Source organism: Tiliqua scincoides, chromosome 4 (assembly GCF_035046505.1).
Source record: "Tiliqua scincoides isolate rTilSci1 chromosome 4, rTilSci1.hap2, whole genome shotgun sequence".
Classification (NCBI taxonomy): Eukaryota; Metazoa; Chordata; class Lepidosauria; order Squamata; family Scincidae; genus Tiliqua; species Tiliqua scincoides.
In genome coordinates this window covers 210,661,961-210,680,994 of record NC_089824.1, presented here as the reverse complement: position 1 = coordinate 210,680,994, position 19,034 = coordinate 210,661,961, and the positions used below count along the sequence as shown (strand labels likewise).

At 44.5% G+C, this 19,034-nt stretch overlaps 1 protein-coding gene across 2 annotated transcripts in view; it reads left to right on the top strand.

Annotated features, from left to right (window-relative positions):
* Positions 1–19,034, top strand: part of PMEPA1 (prostate transmembrane protein, androgen induced 1) — a 79,962-nt gene that overhangs the window by 50,433 nt on the left and 10,495 nt on the right. For both annotated transcript variants that reach the window (XM_066625032.1, XM_066625031.1), the window contains exon 2: positions 18,404–18,558. In XM_066625032.1, the coding sequence (XP_066481129.1) occupies positions 18,404–18,558 (155 nt within the window). The remainder of the gene's footprint in view (positions 1–18,403; positions 18,559–19,034) is intronic.

Here is a 19,034-nt window from a genome sequence, read left to right as displayed (position 1 = left end):
ATGAGGATGCTCATTATGGATTTATGAACTTATGCTGTGAATTCAAGACCTGGAAACACTTAAATTAGGACTACATATAGGGGTGCATGCCATGTTTAAAAAAAAATGTTCTGTTTTTTTGTTTTCTGTAGAAAACAAAGTGGGGAGAAGGCTGTTTCTCAGCCATCTCCTTTTGTGTTATCGTTCTAGTTGCCAGGAGCATTTTTTAAAACATAAAGCAGAATTAATACATGTCATGCACACACTCTGGGAACCTGCAGTCTCAGCGGGCACAGTCCATTCTACTACTTAAAATCAGAACTTAAAATCATAGTCCTTTCAAGACTTAAAATCATAGAGTTGAAAGGGGCCTAATAGGTCATCTAATCCAACCCGCTGCCTGTAGCAGGAAATCCTTCTAGAGCATCTCCAACAGGTGCTTGTCGAGCTTCTGCGTGAAGGTGTCCAGTGAGGGAGAGACTACCACCTCACCCGGCAATCTGTTCCACTGCCAAACTGCCTTGATGGTCAGGAATTTTTTCCTGATGTCCAATTGGAATCTGGAAAGCTGACTTTGCCAGCTCCTCTTCTGATGTGTCAATCCATCATTGGTACTGAAGAAAGGATATTCTGCATGTTCTCAGAGGCACTTCCATATTCATATTACCACTTTTCGTATCCTAAGGGCTGAGCCTATGCATTCAAAAATGGGCCCTGAGAGAAGGCTCTGCTTTTTGTAGTTAGATGTGAATCAAGAAGTGGACAGGATTCCCCAAGGGAGACAAGTTTCAGAAGCTCTGCTTTTTTGCTGTAGAATGTATTTTTTAAGAACATAAGAACAGCCCCACTGGATCAGGCCATAGGCCCATCTAGTCCAGCTTCCTGTATCTCACAGCGGCCCACCAGCACACCAGATAACAAGAGACCTCATTCTGGTGCCCTCCCTTGCATCTGGCATTCTGACATAGCCCATTTCTAAAATCAGGAGGTTGCACATACGCATCATGGCTTGTACCCCGTAATGGATTTTTCCTCCAGAAACTTGTCCAATCCCCTTTTAAAGGCGTCCAGGCTAGATGCCGTCACCACATCCTGACATAAATGTCCTAATGTTGCATCCCAAGAAAGACTCCTGGGCATGGTAGGCATAGGCAGAACCTGGATTTATGCCGCTGTGCCTAATCTGTGTGATTCATTTCAATGGCAACGTTTTGATTTATTGGCACATAAATCAATGGGCATGGCCCAGTCTGCTTCCCTTATTTTACAGAAAGACAACTGAAAATGAGGGCTATGCCTTTCCCAGGATCATGCAGGTTTGAGAGGTACCCTGATCCAAGATGCACAGAGGCTCACAAATGGCCCTTTCTGCTTACGTATAGAAAGCTCCAGTTTGCCTCTCCCATCCCCACCTCGTGTATATTTTGTGAATCCTCTTTAATCCCTTTATCCCTCTGCTTTTCTCCCCTCTCTGTTAACTATCCAGTATAATCTTTGGAATTCAGCACAGGTGCTTGTGCTTAGCTGAGGAGCTGTAGCACTCAGGCAGCTCCCCCCCCCCCCACAATAGATGGCTTTAAGCAATGCAGTGAGTAAGGGGGGGAAATCGTACTGATGTCGATTTTTTAGGATTACAGTTCGCTATGCACCTTTAGTAAAGGGACATTCCCTGAGTGTCTGCGGCTGCAAAATCTGACATCTGTGCAGGTTTCTTCAAGACCCTTCCAAGTTGTCTTGTGGGTTTGTTCAGAGTGCAGTTTGCATCTGTGTATTCCGAGAGGCAAGGTTTTTCACTCTCCTCTTCTTGTCCTCCTCCAAGAGCAAAAACACTGCCAGCTAGGCAAGCGGAATATGTCTGCAGGGTATTCTTACGCAGAAAAATGTTAGGGGGTTGTTATATTAAAACATGTTGTTTATGAGTTGTATGGAAACACTCGGTAGTGCCTGAAGGCTTCGAGGTTGAGCTGCCCTCTGGTGAGTTTCCAGAGGTCAGGAGTTAGGTTTTTGCAGTGTTGAGTGGCTCCCTATCCGGTTTTCATAAATTAGTGCCGAAGATATGGAGCTCCAAGTCAGGACTTTCCCAGGTCAAGTCTCACCTCTGCCATGAACTCACCACATGGCCTTAGGCAGATCTCTCAGCCTCTGTCCTCCATCCTGCAGCAGTACTGTGGGAATAATAATCCTTGCTTACTGTATTGGATTATTCTAAATCCTTTGAACACTTGAAAGCAAAATACAAATGCTAAATATCATTACTCTGAGCTGATCATCTGTCCTGACCAGTCCTTTCCTCTCTGGCATAATGAATTCTTGCTCTTTTTTTTTTTCATCTGCCCCTTTCCAAGCCCGCATTAGCTTTGGCTTTCGGACTTTATAGACTTTATATACTTGGAGACCCAGCAACTGCTACTTAACAATGAAGCCCAATTTCCGTCCCTTATGCCCGGTTTGGCTTCCTTCTTCCTGAAATTTGGTATTGGAAACTGTTAGGAAGTTACTGCAAATTTCCATACTTAACAGGCAAATTCATTCCTTGTTAATGTGACTCATTTTCTGGGTTTTGAAAACATTTTGCTAGCTGAAAATAGGGCATGCTTGCTTTATATTAGGCAAGAGAGAAGTATCTCAAATTGTGGAGCAATATCTGCTGCTGGGAGTTGCTGAAACAGTCCACAGAAAAAATGGAGAGAACGTACAAACATGTCCTAGCTATGGGAGGGGGTGTGTGGTAAGTACTGCAGGTGGCACAGTGTGCCGGGTAATTGGCCCCTCCCATGCCACCAGAGCCTTTCAGGAGGGGAAATTCCAGTGGAAGATCAGGGCAGGGATCAGGGCCATCAGGAGGCATGTCAATGGCAGAGTGATGGATATCAGTGACAGTAGCTCTGCCGACATCCTATGCTCCCGGTCCAGCCCTAACATGCCTCTGACTGGCTCCAACTTCCACGTGGTCCATTGGACCCACTCAGATTTATGCCAGCCAAAGAGCTGGTGCAGAGCCAAGTAGGCCCATTGGAGATCATGTGCAGCAGAATAGGTAAGTTAAAGAGTGTTTTTACTTACCTCTCCATCACTGCCTAGTAGTCCTTCACCAGCCGATAGCATGCAGCAGAGATGGTACTGCCACTGTTGCATGCTATGGGCCAGTCCAGGATGGATTGGGCTACAAGATCTACAAATTTTCACTATAATTTGCATGTATAGCAGTGGGTTGGAATGTCAAACATACAAACAAGGGACACAGTCCATTGCCACTTCTGAACATATATTCTTTTAACATGTTGATTTAAGAGGAAGAGTTTGGCAACAAGGCATGTGTTTGCATGCAGAAGGTCCTGGGTTAAATTCTCTGTGTGATGAGGCTGCAAAGGCCTCTGTCTGAATCCTTGGAAAGCTGCTGGCAGAGTAGGTAATTCTGCTGCAGTGTGATCAGCAAGGTGGTTTTTTGTGTTCACATTCAGTAAGCCTGAGGTCCCATGTGGGATTGTGGTTAAAATGCTGGACTTGGATCAGAGAGAGCTATGTTCAAATATCCCAACTCTTTGATGACCTTGGGCCCTGCACCAATTCTTGGCCTGACCTACTTCACAGGGGTGTTGTGAAAATAAAGTAGGGTCAAGACCATGTCTGTGGTTCTGAGTTCCTTGGGAGAAATGTGCATTGCCCTTAGAGGGATTCACACTCAAGCACAAAGCAGTATGCTAAATATGGCATTTGACCCTGATAGTCAACCTTAGAGCTGTACATTTTCAACTGGTCAGGAAGAGTAATGTTCCTTGATAGTGGCAGAAAGAGCAACTACCTTGAGTGTTCTTTTTGGGGAGGGGGGAATTCTAGAGAAAGAGAGGGGCAAAAGATTTTTGAACATTTTTTATGGGAACAAAATGCTCTGTGGCTGCAGCGCCGCCGGAGATGTGCCTGCAAAGTTATTCCTTTAAGTGTCTGCTTCAATTTGGCTGGCAATCCTAAAGAAGGTCTTCATACAAATCAAGAGGAAACCTTGGCTAGGCCTGTGCTTGGAGCCGAGATAAATGAAATTGCATGCCCGATGCAAGTCAGTCACGTGGGGAGAGGGGGGTTTGCCAGTGAGAATGACAATGAGTTTTTCCTCTGCCTTGTCACACAGATTGCATTGGCTAACAAGATTAGATTTTCATAAATTTGAGACACTGCCCCTCCCCCGCACCCTCCTGGGCAGCCAGGAACCCAGACATGGCTGGGTCTCGCACATGCTTGGTTGAAAGCCAGCAGAGGGGGGTGGGTGAGTGTATGCCAGAGGGGATTTAATAGGTTTGCTTTTTAAAAAGGTTGTTCTAGGAAATAGAGCCTGCCTTTCCTTCTCCTCCCTTCTGTCTTTGCACTCAATTTTTGCACTCAGTCTGCCACACGGAACACTGCGTAGATTTCTAACAAAACTAGATTTTGTGTGGATTTCTAGATATTTCCTCAAATGTGTAAAATGTATACATATGCAGAATGCCCTTTGGGGAGAGAATACGGGGTATACATTTAGTAAGTAAAATAGATTAAAAAAATCATGCAGTCCTATTCAAGTTTGCTTGGAAGTACGTCCCACTGTGTTCAGTGGGGCTAACCCCAAGACAAATGTGCATAGGGTTTCACTCTAACAAACAAAGGGCACAATCCTAACCAGGTCTACTCAGAAGTAAGTCCTATTTTGTTCAGTGGGGCTTACTCTCTGGAAAGTGTGGTTAGGATTGCAGCCCAAGTCTCTTCCCACTGGTGCACTGAGTATTTTCAAAGGCAGATTTTGAAATTCAGCTCCTGCCTATCATTGTTCTCAGAAGATTCAGGAAATGGGAAATAAAGAGTACTGTAATGACAAAGTTTCTGAAGATTTGAGCGTTGCTGAAGTATGTTTTTACTGCAGTCTTTTATGAATATTTAGACCTATTGGCCCAAGATCACCCAGTGAACTTCATGGTAGAACATGGATTTCAAATAGGCTTTCCCAGTTATTGTCACACACTGTAGCCACCACTCACTGTCAGGGTGCCATTACTAAGATTAGCCTCTGTGTTCAGATCTCACCTCTGCAATGAACTCACTAGGTGACCACATCTACTTTAAGGTCATAATAAAACTACCTCGTGGAGTTGTTGTTGGGTTTGTTGAACACTCTGTGTTATACAAAGTCTACGTTGTACTTCTCCTTTAAATGACAACACCATACTCCTTTCTGGAATTTCCAAATTCATTTATTTGCTGACTTTCTGATACACAATCTTTTACACGTAAATCACTTCATTTGCATTGTGTAAAGTGTTTTGATGATTGCTTCTGTCAATCTTCACAGAACCTTTTTAAGTAGGTTGACTGTTGTTCCATTTAGCAGATAGCATGGTGAGGCTCAGAGCTGGTAATTTATTTCCTTGCATTCCTCCATGAGGTTTACTGCTGAGTAGAGAATTGAACTCTGATCTTTCCAAGCTCAAGAAAATGAGCCACATAATTTGATAAGGGGGTGTGGTCACTCCATTATTTGGCCACTTTACTGCCACAAGATGTTAGATGGCAACAAGGTTAGATGACTCTAAAGGGTGGTTAGACAAATTTGTGGAGAGTATCTGTAACAATGGGTCTTAGTCATTTTGGTTCCATGGAACCTCTATCTTTGAAGGGAGCATCTTGCCAAAGACCAGTTGCTAGGAAGACAGGGCCTGTAGGGGAGGACAGTTCCCTTCATGCTCTGCTTGTGGACTTCCTGAAGGCATCTGACTGGCCACTGTGGTCAGCTTCCTTGGTCTAATCCTGCAGGTCTCTTCCTATGCTCTTGCACAATGTAGTAGACTAGAGCCATTGTGTTGCTACATATAGCAAGTGTATAGCTAGTTTCCTGTGGCAAGGGAAGATTGCCTCAAGGTGACCAGGCAGGGAACTTTTGTAAAGTTGGTTCCTTCTTTTCTTTCAGGCTATTGTTTGCTTTTTGTTCATTTAGATCATACTTATATCCTGCCTACCCTTCTTCCAAGGGCATATTTTGTCCTCATGACAATCCTGTTTCATATAAGATACTGCCAAATATTACCCCTGGGGGCTGGGGATAAGAATAGGCCCTCAGTTTGGCTGTACTTGTTGTAAGAGGTGACTAAACAGCCACCGGTTAGATGGGATATGTTAGCCTGGGAAGGCAGCTCATCTGAGAGAAGGAAAACTCTGATCCCAAACCTTCACTGCCTTGTGGCTACATCCAGTTATGGAAAAGGCTTCAGGAGTCAACCTCGAGGCAAAATCCGGAGCCGGAGTCCCTGAGGCAGTTCATGGCTGAACACAGTCACGTTCTGGCAACTCCTGCGACGCCGCTGGAACCAACCGTATTGGCCTCTGCCTTTCCATTGGACCATTTCAGCGACGTGGAGAGGGGGGATTTGCTGCATGGGTAACAGCCTATCCTCCATTCCTACTTTACCCAGGCTTCGCGCTCTGGAGAGGACACTCTGTTCCAGAACCACCATTCAGAGCGTGACACCATAGTCTTTCGAGACTGAAGGATGCCAACAACTGCCAAATACTTAATGCTATTGCTGTTGGATGTAATAGTATTGCTATTACTGATGTTGGATACTGTCAAAAGTTAATACTTCTGCATGTCAGCTGTTGATTGCCATTGAAAAATCATCAAGTAAAATCAAATGCACCAAATGGCCTCAAACCAAGACAATAGGGAATATTTTTCAACAAAATCTGCAAAGGGGGCTTTTGAGGGCACTGGAGCAGGGGCTAATTTGTGTGCTGTGTGCATTTGGTTAAAATGCCCCATCCTGATGTGATCAAATGCAACATCTCATCAGGGTTCTTCTTTGAAGGGTTTTACTAATGTACATGTGCACTTGTGTGCACAGGCAGAAGACAGCCAAAAAAGCAAACTTGGTGTGACTGTGCACATTGTTGTATCAAGATTTGTTACAATGTGTAGCTAACCTCTCTTGTGTTTCTCAGTTCTCCATCAAAGCTATGATCAATGTATTGTGCAGTTAGGTAAGAACCACATTTTCTGCAAAAGCCTCATTAAGTCCCAGCGGACATTAGTGGTTTGAGGTTTACAGACATAATTGAAGAAAACTGGCTATTGCAGAACTCCTGAGACAATTGTGTGAGTGCTGACAGCCCCTGGTGATAAGTAAGTGTTTTCATTCAGTTCTTGAAACTGATAACTCAAGCTTATGGGAATGTGTGAAAAAGTATTTTTTTGCAAAGCAATCTATGAATTGCTTCCAGTTCCTGCCGCTCAGCTTCCCAAAGCGTCACTGTTTGTCTAGACAGAAAACACAAAGAAGCAGGTTGTGTCACAGCAATGCAGTGTCTGAACCTGCCTCTGAAATGTATTCAGGAGTTAAAATTATGCTAAATTAAATTAGTGTGACCTTACTTTGCATTTCGAAGCCACATTTGTCCGACTCATAAAGCTTGGTGCATCCATCACACTTCCCTGGAGAAAATTACAGAGGAAAAATGGAATGAGGTCTCCTCTAATTGAAAAGTGACAATGATTAGGAAGCCAAATACAAAATGGGCTGGGTTTTTTGAAATTTTGTGTGTGTGTGTGTGTGTGTGTGTGTAAAGAGATGTGAGCAGAATTATAAATTTATGTTTATTTCCTATCCTCAAAGGCTTTTCCTTGCACTGTGATTGAGTTAGTACTGTTCTAGTAATACATTAACCTGATATTGGATTTTTGTGGGATTCCTATCCCCCTTCAGACACATGTGACTGCAAGTCTGAATCAAAAATTAACCAGGTAGATTCAGACTACAATCCTATCAACCCTTTCCTGGGAGTAAGACCCATTGACCATAATGGTACTTACTTCTGAGTAGGCACGCATAGGATTAGTCTCTCATTTCCTTGTATATCTTATACCACATCCTGAAAGTGTACTGTAGTTATGAATATGAAGTGCAAGAAAAGATCCCCATAAGCATTAAACTTCAGTGGTGTCACCTATCTTAAACATAGTGAGAAGGTAGTGAGAAGACTGTTCTCTTTTCTCCCTTCATTCTGTGGTCTAGGAGGACCGGACTTGATTAGCAGGTAGCAAGATGCCTTCACTCCACTTTTACTGCTCCTAGATTCTAGAGGTGTCTTGCCACCTACGAGTACTGTGTTTGACCAAGTTCACCTATGAGTAGGAGACGAAAGCTAGAAATACAGAAAATGTTGATTTGTATAGAAAGCAGATCCCCACAGTAATATTTAAGCACAAACAAGTGTACCATGGAGGGAAAGATGAGAAGGGGACAGAGATAATTATACTTGGGGGTAACCTAATTCCCTAAAGTTAGGTAAGACTCTTACTTCATATCAGCATTTGGAAGGCCACACTAAATCTACCTAGCTGTCAAGGAGCCATCATATTTTGCTAGAAGCCGACATTTACTTGGTGGGGATTCCTTTTGTATGGGGAGGGCTCACTTCTGAGTACGCGTGCCTAGTACTGCAAGGGTTCTTTGTGCTACATGAACAGCAGCTTTCTGTTTCAGAGGCTGATCTGTATTCACTTTGATCTCAAAATATACACAGCAGAGTCTTATCAGTGATGGCCCTGGCTCTTGAAATTCCCTTTTTAGGGATCTGGAAGAGACTCTTGGCTTAACATGCCTTCCTTCATCTGCTAAAGACTGTGTTTTTTGCAGAAGTCTTGGCTGGACTCAAGTAGTTTACCTGCTGGTTTTGGGCTGCAATCCTACATATCCTTACTTAAAACTAAGTCCTGTTAACCTGTAATTGAGTTATAGTATTTCAGAGTTCTTAAGAAAGATGTCATGTCTGAAGTTTCACCTCCAGGATTTTAAGATGGTGCTAGATTCTAGGGTCACAGGTTGAAGATACATGAGGCAAGAGACTTTGAGTGTAGCAAGTCTTGGGTCTGGATAGTGCCTGGGTAGGAAACTGCCTGGGAACACTATTTACACAACATTGAGTTCCATGGTGGACAAAGGGAGAATATAAATGTAAAATACAGTATAGATACTTTTTCTAATGCTATGATTTTGTCTCAACATGGCGTTTAGTTTTGATTACTTTTGCACATCACATTGAAAATTATTCTTATAGGAAAGTGACAAATAATCCATTTTCCTAGATATAGTTATATATTATCTGCTCATTTGGCGTAATCAAGGATATGAAGATGAAAGGTTGGTGGCTGGTAGAGTAAGCATTCAGGCTAGCAAGCAACTGGAAATTTATGTCCATCACTGAAGCCAAATCGTGGAAGGATTTCACTCAGTGCCACCCATATGTTATCAAACTCTTCTTTAAGCCAGTAACGGTTTAGCTATGCTTTGAAAAAAAAAATCTGAAAATCTAGAATTCTTTCTGAATGTTCAATTTATGTGAGTTCAGCCTTAGTTAATGTGTGGTACTATGTTGGAAGTGGGAAAATCATGAATTTGCAGAATGCCATTATACCATTGTAGATATACCGACCTGTATACAATGTACCAGGTTAGACAGATGTGAAGAAATCATGAATTTGCAGAATATCATTTCCTGATGAGAATCAGAGAGCCGGCAGCCACTTTAAATAAGATAAATGTTGATTTAATTATGATTCCCCCCCCCCCCCGGATTTTAAGGAAATGTGCTGAGTGGATTCCAATGTGGGTTTGGCAAGCTGCTGGACCTCATAGAAGCAGCTTATTCACACTGACTGTTGTCTTGGCTATTCATTTTAACATAAAACATTGGTGCCTGTTTTCATCTAATAGATTATGACTAAAGCTGACAAACATTTGGAGGGAATATAATCTGAAATCTGTCTATATCCAATTGAAACGAGAGATCCTAAAAGAGGGGTTGTATTTTTTTGTTCTTTTTGTTATTGAGTTTGTTTTTGTTTTTAAGAGTTTCTTATTAAAAAGACATCCAAGGTAATGCTAAATCAAACTTGCAGCATTATCACTATAATAAAACTGATCAGTGCCAACACTCTGCAGCAGGAGAAAAGCATACATTCTGAAAGTCTTTAGTTTTTGCTTGTGATAGAGTGCATCCCCCAATTGCAGGCTCACTTCAGTCCCACAGATCAATATACCGTATGTGGAGATAGTGTCTGTGGGAACCCCTGCCTTGTCCTTGAAGACAGGCACAGGGCTGATTTGACCAGGCCAGGGTGGGGGGTTGGAGAGGGCTCTTGCACAAACTTCGCTTGGCCTCCTGCGATTCTCCCATCAGGCAGACAGTGCACAGTGGCCTCTCTGGTGCGTGACGTGACTGCCAAAGCCCCTGCCTGAACTCCATCCTTGAGGCTCCCTTGTCTGTCTGCCAGAGTGCTTAAAGCTGTCTAGGACTCAGCCAACCATACCCTGGGTGAAAGCAGTTAACACAAGGACAAGGGGATGGTCCCCCAGTTGGGTTCCTGTTACCTTTAACCCCTCCTGGCTGTAACGAAACAAAGAGACCCAGCGCATCATGCTTTTGCTGGCCTCTCGTCCTTTGCTTGACGCAGGGAGGCTTTCTCACAAAGGGAGCCCTTGAATTTCCCTCCCACCCCCACCCAAAAGGGCTAAACATTCAAATGAGGTGCCTGGCCCCTGTGCGCGACTGGGCTTTGTTGTTTCTCCCACCTCCTTGAGCCTTGACGCCAGTTGCGCCATGTTTTGGATATGTATCTCATTACGGCACAAAGGAGAGACCTGCCTTCCTCCCCCCCCCTTTCGGGGCAATTTAAAGGCCTCTGTTTATTTACAGGCCCTCTCTAGACAATCCCCAGTGAGAGGGATGGAGATATTTGAAACAATATACCACTATATGATACTCCATTGAATGGAGGGTACTGCTTTGGCTTCGAGCCCTGAAAGCCAGTAAGAGTGGGAAGCCGCAGGGGAGCGGAGGGAGAGTTTTGTGCTGTTGCTGGGTAAATCTCTTCACTCTCCTTCAGCCCCCACTCAAATTTGGTTCCAATGAGATGCTCGCTGGCGTCTTGTTCATTCTCATAGATGCCAAAGACACGGAGAGGAATAAATGACTAAATTAGACCGGGTGCTTGTGCAGATTTGTGCAGGGGTGAGAGGAAAGAATGGGAGCTGGGGAATGAAGGAGCATGGAACATGGAAAGGAACATGGAAAGTGTGGGCAACTTGAATGGCAATTTCCCCTTGCCTATTACTGCCTTGCATTTTGCTTTTTCTTCTCTTGGGTGTTTTGTAGGCTTTCAGAGTTCAACCACTTTTGCCAGGCGCATTTTTATCTGTTATATTGACAGCAAACCTTTCTCCATCAAGTGGAAATGGAAAAGGTGCAAAAGAGAGCGACTAAAATGATTACTGGGCTGGGACACCTTCCTTATGAGGAAAGGCTACAGCGTTTGGGCCTCTTCAGCCTAGAAAAGAGATGCCTGAGGGGGGACATGATTGAGACATACAAAATTATGCACGGGAAGGATAAAGTGGATAGAGGGATGCTCTTTACACCCTCTCATAACACCAGAACCAGGCGACATCCACTAAAATTGAGTTTTGGAAGAGTTAGGACAGACAAAAGAAAATATTTCTTTACTCAGCGTGTGGTCAGTCTGTGGAACTCCTTGCCGCAGGATGTGGTGACGGCATCTGGCCTGGATGCCTTTAAAAGGGGATTGGATAAGTTTCTGGAGGAAAAATCCATTATGGGTTACATAATGCCATGATGTGTATGTGCAACCTCCTGATTTTAGAAATGGGCTATGTCAGAATGCCAGTGCAAGGGAGGGCACCAGGATGCAGGTCTCTTATTGTCTGGTGTGCTCCCTGGGGCATTTGGTGGGCCGCTGTGAGATACAGGAAGCTGGACTAGATGGGCCTATGGCCTGATCCAGTGGGGCTGTTCTTATGTTCTTAACCATGTTTGAGTGACACCAGGATCTGTTACAGAAATGTGCTCTTCATTATGTGAAGCTACTGCTCTTGATGTCTGGTGTCAGATTCACTGGACTCTGTCTCTAGAGGGGCAGGTTGGCAAGGATATGTGCCCTCCCCACTTCTTCAGCAACTGCACTGGCCTCCCGATCATTTTCAAGGGCAGTCCAAGTCACCCCCCCCCCCCACAATTTTGGTTGAGGCCTGTGGTGTATGAAGGAGTGCCTTGTCACATATGAACTCGCTCGTGTATTGGGGTGAGTAAAGCCCTTCTTCACATTCTGCTTGGAGTAACATGGAGCCTGGCTGTCCTGGTGGTGATGGCTCAAACAGACCATCCCTGAACTGGACCATTAGTCATTTTAGCTCCAGTATTACCCTACTACTTGAACTAGCAGCAGCTCTCAAATTTCACACTCATCATCCCAGTCCAGATACCTGAGCAGAGCCAGCTCCACGTTTAATAGGCAAGGCACCCTTGGCAAGGCACCCTTCAGTTGCGCCCTCCCTATTGGTTAGGCACCTCTCCACTTAACCATGGTGGTAGGTGTAGGTTTCTTTTGTTCTTGTGTGACCCTGCATGGGGCATTGTGGATTGAAAATCATGGTGGGCAACAGAACCCAGCTAAACACTGTTGCTGCTGCTAGCCCACCAAGAATGAAACACGGTCACATCTACCCAGTAGCAAAATCCACCTGGTTTGGTGAGTGCCTTCGCATTGCCGTCACTGTCCAGAATGGCTTTTATGGCAAGTGGGAGGGGGCTACTTATGCGGTGCCTGCGGTACTTAACATTTTGCCCCCCTCTAGCTACGCCACGGCGTCTACCACAATAATTAGGGGAGGAGACCCAACCCAGCTGACTGTGTTCAGTCCTCCCTAGGAAATCAGGCCACAGTGATGCATTGCCAGGGTACAAGGCTCTTGGCGGCTGCTATACGTGAGATCCTTTTACCTGCAGATTCCAGGAACTGAATCTGGGATCACCTACATGAAAACCATGACCCATGGACACCGTGGGCATGACCCGTCTTGCTTTTTGTGGACAAGTTTAAGGCTGCAATCGTGAATGCTACTAGATTGCTTAATTCCCTTTGACTTCATGTACCATTGCAGCGCAAGAGTGTTTTGGTGTGTTTTTTTTGGACAATCATTAAAACAAAATTGTTTTATGGGACATTTTATTGCTGGAATTTGTTATGGGAGATAACGGTTTTTATATTGCAACTGTTTTATTGTTTTAATTGTAAGTTGCTTTGAGATCTTAAGATACAAGAAACAGGATATTAAATTATGTAAATGAAGAAGTAATATCATATAGTAAAAAATGTTATATCCTTTCTGTAAACCACATTCAGCTGACAGGCCAGATCAGGGAATAGGTTGAACCCAAGTTAATTAATTCAAAGTAAAGTAAACAAATAAAAGTTTTTACAAGGAGCTAGTTCATGGCTATGGAAGTTCTTTGGGGCACTTTTGGGGAAGAAATGCAGGAAATGTTATACTGGAGCATATGCAGTGACTGGCACAGTGGATGCCAATTAGCAGAATTTGCTCCAAGGTAACTGGCAGGGTCTTCTACCTGGGCTGTTTGCTTGGCAATTTCGTTTACTTTCACTGTACTTAATTGCTCTCAGAAGCCAAAAAGAATTCTCACCATTAATTTTCTACTTCTCCCCTGCCCTGCCCAAATCAGCAGTAGCCCATTTCATAAAATGAAATTATGTGGACATGCTCCTTTTTTTTTTTTTCAGGGACTTGCTTGTTTCTTGACTACAAACTGTGGTGGCTGAGAGCAGATTTTGCAAAAAGTGGTTTCCATGGCTTCTCCTCCGTGAACATAGTTTGTATAAAAATAGTTGGCAATGGTGTTCGATGACTTCTTTTAAATGCTCTTCTCTCTCCCACCTTTGCCAACTTCTCTTAATCTTTAAGTGCTCTCTCAATTCCAGATAGTATTAACTTTGTTAAAACATGACTAAAGTAAGTTCAGTTCTCCTAGCTTGGAATTCCTGCTGCTAAATTGCAGTACAGGGATTTGCTTACGTGTCCCCACAGCACGAGAAAACAGTCCAACCGAATATCGTGGTATGGGAGATCTGAGCGACTGGGCTTCACAAAACAGATTCCATGGGCTGAAATGAACTCAAGTTTACATTAGATAGTGACCTGCCCACTTGAACGTAAGCTGGAAGAAATGCAGTATTACATTCCCCAACATGAAAAATGGCTAGCAGGACAGGTACCTTCATATTCCTACATGTCTCCAGGCCAGGTGCAAGAAAACCCAGTGCCCAAAATGGGGCCAAATTCTGCTGAATTGCCACTGCCTCACCCTCCCTTCACTGCTTCAGTTTCATATAAACTGCCCAGCTGGGAAGGATCCTGTCCACTTCCACCATCCTTCCCATCCTAAATTGGCAACTTTAGGCAGGGAGGAAAAGAAGCAGCTGTGATGGCAGTAGTGGCTGCCTTTTTTCTCCAACCCCACCACCATGATCCTCTCCAGTGCCTCTGGAAGAGAAGGTGGAGGTGCAGGTAAGCCGCATTGCCGTACCTCACTTGCTCTTGAAAGAGAGCACTGGAGAAGAGGGTGTGGCAGCAACCACACCCTAGTGGATGGTAGTGGATGTAGTGGATGTGGTAGTGGTAGTGGTAGTGCTGGTAGTGGATGGTACCAGTGGTAGTGGTAGTGGCACCAGTGGTAGTGGATGTAGTGTGCAAGATGCCCCTTCTCAATTTGGCACTTTCCCCAGCCCATTGCACAAGGCAGCTGCTTCACCCAGCCTCATGGATGGGCTCCCTTGCATGTCTGTCTGGAATGGGTTTTTCAGACTATCGCAGCTAAGCTGTGATGTCCCAGAACTTTCACAAGCAGTCCAAGTGCCGAAGGGGAAAACATCCCTTGCAAAATCCTGACAACCAGTGACACCGCTGTCAGGAATTTGACTGAAAGGATAACCTCACATAGGGCTTCGGGACATAAGAAGGAGCGTGCTGTCGATGGGAGGAGGGCAAGGGAGACCGGTAGGGCTGAATGTGATTCAGAACAATCCGTTTGTGGCTGCAGGCCCTGGTGGAGGGTATCTGGAGCTGACAGTGGCTTTCCAATGCATTGCAGGCATTCACTGTCTTGTGGCGAGTCTGGTTCACATTATCCATGTGGCAACAGTATGCATTCTTGCACAAATCTAAGCCGTATGCGCAAAGGGAACTGCCTTCCCCCCCCCCGCCAGTGGGAGCCTGCAATGCACTCTGAGCCCACCTGCTCAAAAGATTTGCCTTTCCATTGCAAATTGCTTCATGTCTTAGGCTTTTGGAGGCTGAGCCCTGGCTCCAGTTTGAAGGCTTGGCTCCTTCCCTTCCCAACTAAGCTCCTGGGCCTGGCACACAGAGTGCACGAGGGAAAAGCCTCCCTTCTGCCTGAAGCACAGGTGAGCATCTGTGTTTTACAGTCATAATCTCTCGGCCACAGACAGGAAAGAGGACTCTGCAGGGGTGGCATCTGTGCAGTCTGCCTGGAGAACGCATCCTCCTGGGGCTAAAGCAGCTTGGGAATAAGTCTCTCTCAAATGAGAGTGTTTTGTCTCCGGGGTCAAATTCTGTGCCTCAAAAACCACACCACAGTCCAAGCAATGTGTGGGGAACTGTATCTGCAAACTTATGGAATTATTTTTGCCAAAGGTTGCCTACTCTTTCTCTCCCTTTCCTTTTTCTCTCTCTCTCCCCTCTGTTGAAGTTAACTAGTAGCCCTGTTGTTACTTGTTCTTGTTTACTTGACGGCTTCGGTTGCATTTCTCTCTCTCTCCCCCCCCCCCCCATTTTTCCTTTGCAATACACTTTTGTGCCAGCTCAGGCCATTCAAGCTGCCACTGCCAGCTGGCTGAACTGAGCACTAAATTAAATTACGTCTGGAAGTCTGGTATGTGGATGCCGCTGGGAATGGTCTGGAATCAGCATAGGTTAAGAAAAGCCTGCGCGTTTTTCAGCGCGAGGGCGAGACTTCATTTTTCACCATCTGCATGCCGTCAATTGATTTGCTCAATGGGAAGGGGAGGGTTGAGGCTGAAATCTAGAGGAATGTCTTGCAGTTGGGGCCGAGTGGAGCTCCAGGTATATGCTTTGAAAATTGAGGGTGGTGGTGACAAATATTCCCTGAGAGATAGTCTGTTTATAAACTGCTTATTTAGTGCATTTAATCTGTAGGCTAATCAACTTGCACTTTAGTTTGAACCAGGTTAAACTTTTGAAGGAATTGTTTGGGGTGAGACTGAAAGGTACATGTATTTTGGAGGTTATTTGAAGCTATTTTTGTTCTGGTCTCTTACTGTAACAAGACAGAAAATAACTGTTACATTAAGACAGTGGTTCTCACACATTTAGCACCGGGACCCACTTTTTAGCATGAGAATCCGTCAGGACCCACCGGAAGTGATGTCATGTTCAGAAGTGACATCACCAAGCAGAAAATTTTTTTGGAATCCTAAGCTGCAATCCTACCCACACTTACCCAGGAATAAGTCCCATTTACTGTCATTGTTAAAAGAATATACATAGTAGCTTGTTCAAAGTACAGGTCTGTAACATTTCCCCAAATGTAGTTACCTACCATGGTAGCATATATTACAAATAAAATATTGAAACAAATGGGGACCCACCTGGAATGGGCTCGTGACCCACATAGTGGGTCCCGACCCACAGTTTGAGAAACACTGCATTAAGCTATAAATTGTATTTTTGTTGTTGGGAGATAATATAAATTTTAATTTAACAAAGACAACATTTTAAAAACGGAGAGGAGAAGAATCACCTATACTGAGGTTCTGGTGTATGCACATTTCGTTACATTTAACCAGTCAGTTTAAAAGCGGATGAACAATCAACTCAAGAGTCCCTTAATTAATACATGGCCCTATTTTGTTGTGCTTGAAAATAAACAAGTTAGTTAGACTGAAGTTTAGAATCCTTTCTTACTGGTTCTATCAGGGACTTGGGAAGTTGCCTTCCACTGAGTCAGACTGGTGGTCCATCTCAGGCAGTGTTGCCCACATTATACATTTAATGAAATGTATGTACATTTATACATTTAATGACGCTTATACATTTAATGAAAAAGGTTGTTTGCGTTGCCCAGCAGTAGATCTCTCCCTCCAGAGTTTCATGCAGGGTCTTTCTCAGAGATGCCAGGGACCGAATCTGGGGCCCCAAGTGAGTGTTCTACCACTGATATGTGGCATCGCCCCATTGAGTCATTCTCAACTCAAGTCAACGAGGGATGACTTCAAAACGGGGCTGACTGAATTTTCCTGGAGTAGGGTTGTCATCTAGTTCAGCATTTCTCAACACTGCTTCCCCAATGTGCCACTTGCTTCAGCACTCGCTGCGGAAATACCAGAGGAAGAAACTGGCGATGACATCATCATCAGTTACTTCCCAATTCACAGATCGCGACAGAAGCTTCCAACGGCAGAAAGAGGCTCAGGACAGGTGGGAGGGCTTTTTCAAGCATGCAAAAACTATGTGCCAGAGCTCTGCCTGTCGGTCTGAGCTTCCTACCACCATTGGAAACTCCTGTTGTGGTCTCCCTGCCGAGTAGCAGCTACTGCACGTACCACCCAACACTGCCTGGCATACCATCAGTGGTGAAACCCTTATCTCGTCTGCTTAAATGCAGATGACCTTGCTCTGAGAGTCTGTGTCATGATTAGAAGCTGGGACTATAACCTGGAAGACCTAGGTTCAAATCCCCACTCAACCTTGAAGCTAAGTGACCTTGGGCCGGTCACCATCTCTCAGCCTAACAGACCTCAGAGAGTTGCCATGAGGATAAAAGGAAGGGGAACCATGTAGACTGCCCTGGAAAGCATTACCTCAGTTCTAGCCAAAATATCAAATAAGAGGGCAATAATTCCCACACCCATCTTTTTGTTGGAAAATATGGGTGCCCTGCCTTTGTTACTTAGTGCCTTCTGCTAATTTATGGGGCTTGTGGGCCTTGTGTCCATATTCCTTTTCCTGTTGTTCCTCAAATGGATGACTAGAGCAGTGGTTCTCACACTTTTAGTTCAGGGACCCACTTTTTAGAATGAGAATCTGTCAGGACCCACCAGAAGTGATGTCATGACCGGAAGTGACATCATCAAGAAGGAAATTTTTTAACAATCCTAGGCTGTAATCCTACCCACACTTACACAGGAGTAAGTCCCATTGACTATCATTGTTAAAAGCAAATACAGAGTAGCCTGTTCAAAGTACAGATCTATAACATTTCCCCGAATGCAGTCCAATGCCATGGCAGCATCAAGCCTAATATATTAAAAATAAAATATTGAATGACTGGGGACCCACCTGAAACTGACTCACGACCCACCTAGTGGGTCCCGACCCATGGTTTGAAAAACACTGGACTAGAGATTCTGAGGTTTGGAAATTTGAATCTGCTTTTGCAAGTGTTACAATTGTCTATCTTCCCTTGCTTAGTGGTGGAGCTTACTTTCCAATTAGTGCCTTTTCTTCTACTGGGACCTCTCAAAATATGTGGTTTCTCTTCTCTCTTTTCTTTATAGCGGAGTTGGAGTTTGTACAGATAATCATAATCGTGGTGGTGATGATGGTGATGGTGGTCGTCATCACATGTCTGCTGAATCACTATAAACTCTCTGCACGGTCCTTCATCAATCGGCACAGCCAAGGGCGGAGGAGAGAGGAGAACCTATCATCAGTAAGTAACCTGTCCCTCCTGTTCCCCCTGCCACTTCCAGTTGTTTACTGTATGTGTTTTGACCTGGGTGCTTTAAGAAGACTAAAGACATAAAGACTTCAGTCAGCTTTTATATCCCTTCCACTCCCATTTGCAAAGGGCATTTAAAACCATGTTTGACCAATGTCCTCCAGTCTTTGCTAATGTAAGTTGCAGCTGAACAGCCTGTGGCACAAGCAGCAGGGATCTTAGATGAGTGAGTCCTTCTGCCTTCTGCATTATGGGAGGGCGTGTCCTGTTCTGTCCCTCCCATGATGCACAGCTGCTTCTTTTCCAGGTCAGGCTGCAATCCTATCCTTGCTTTCCTGGGAGCAAGCCGCATTGACTATTATGGGACTTACTTCTGGGTAGACATGCATAGGATTGGGCTGTCAGTGGACTAGTGGCAAAACTCAACTTTGCTGCTGGAAGCTGCCTTTGTGGTATAGTCTTTTATT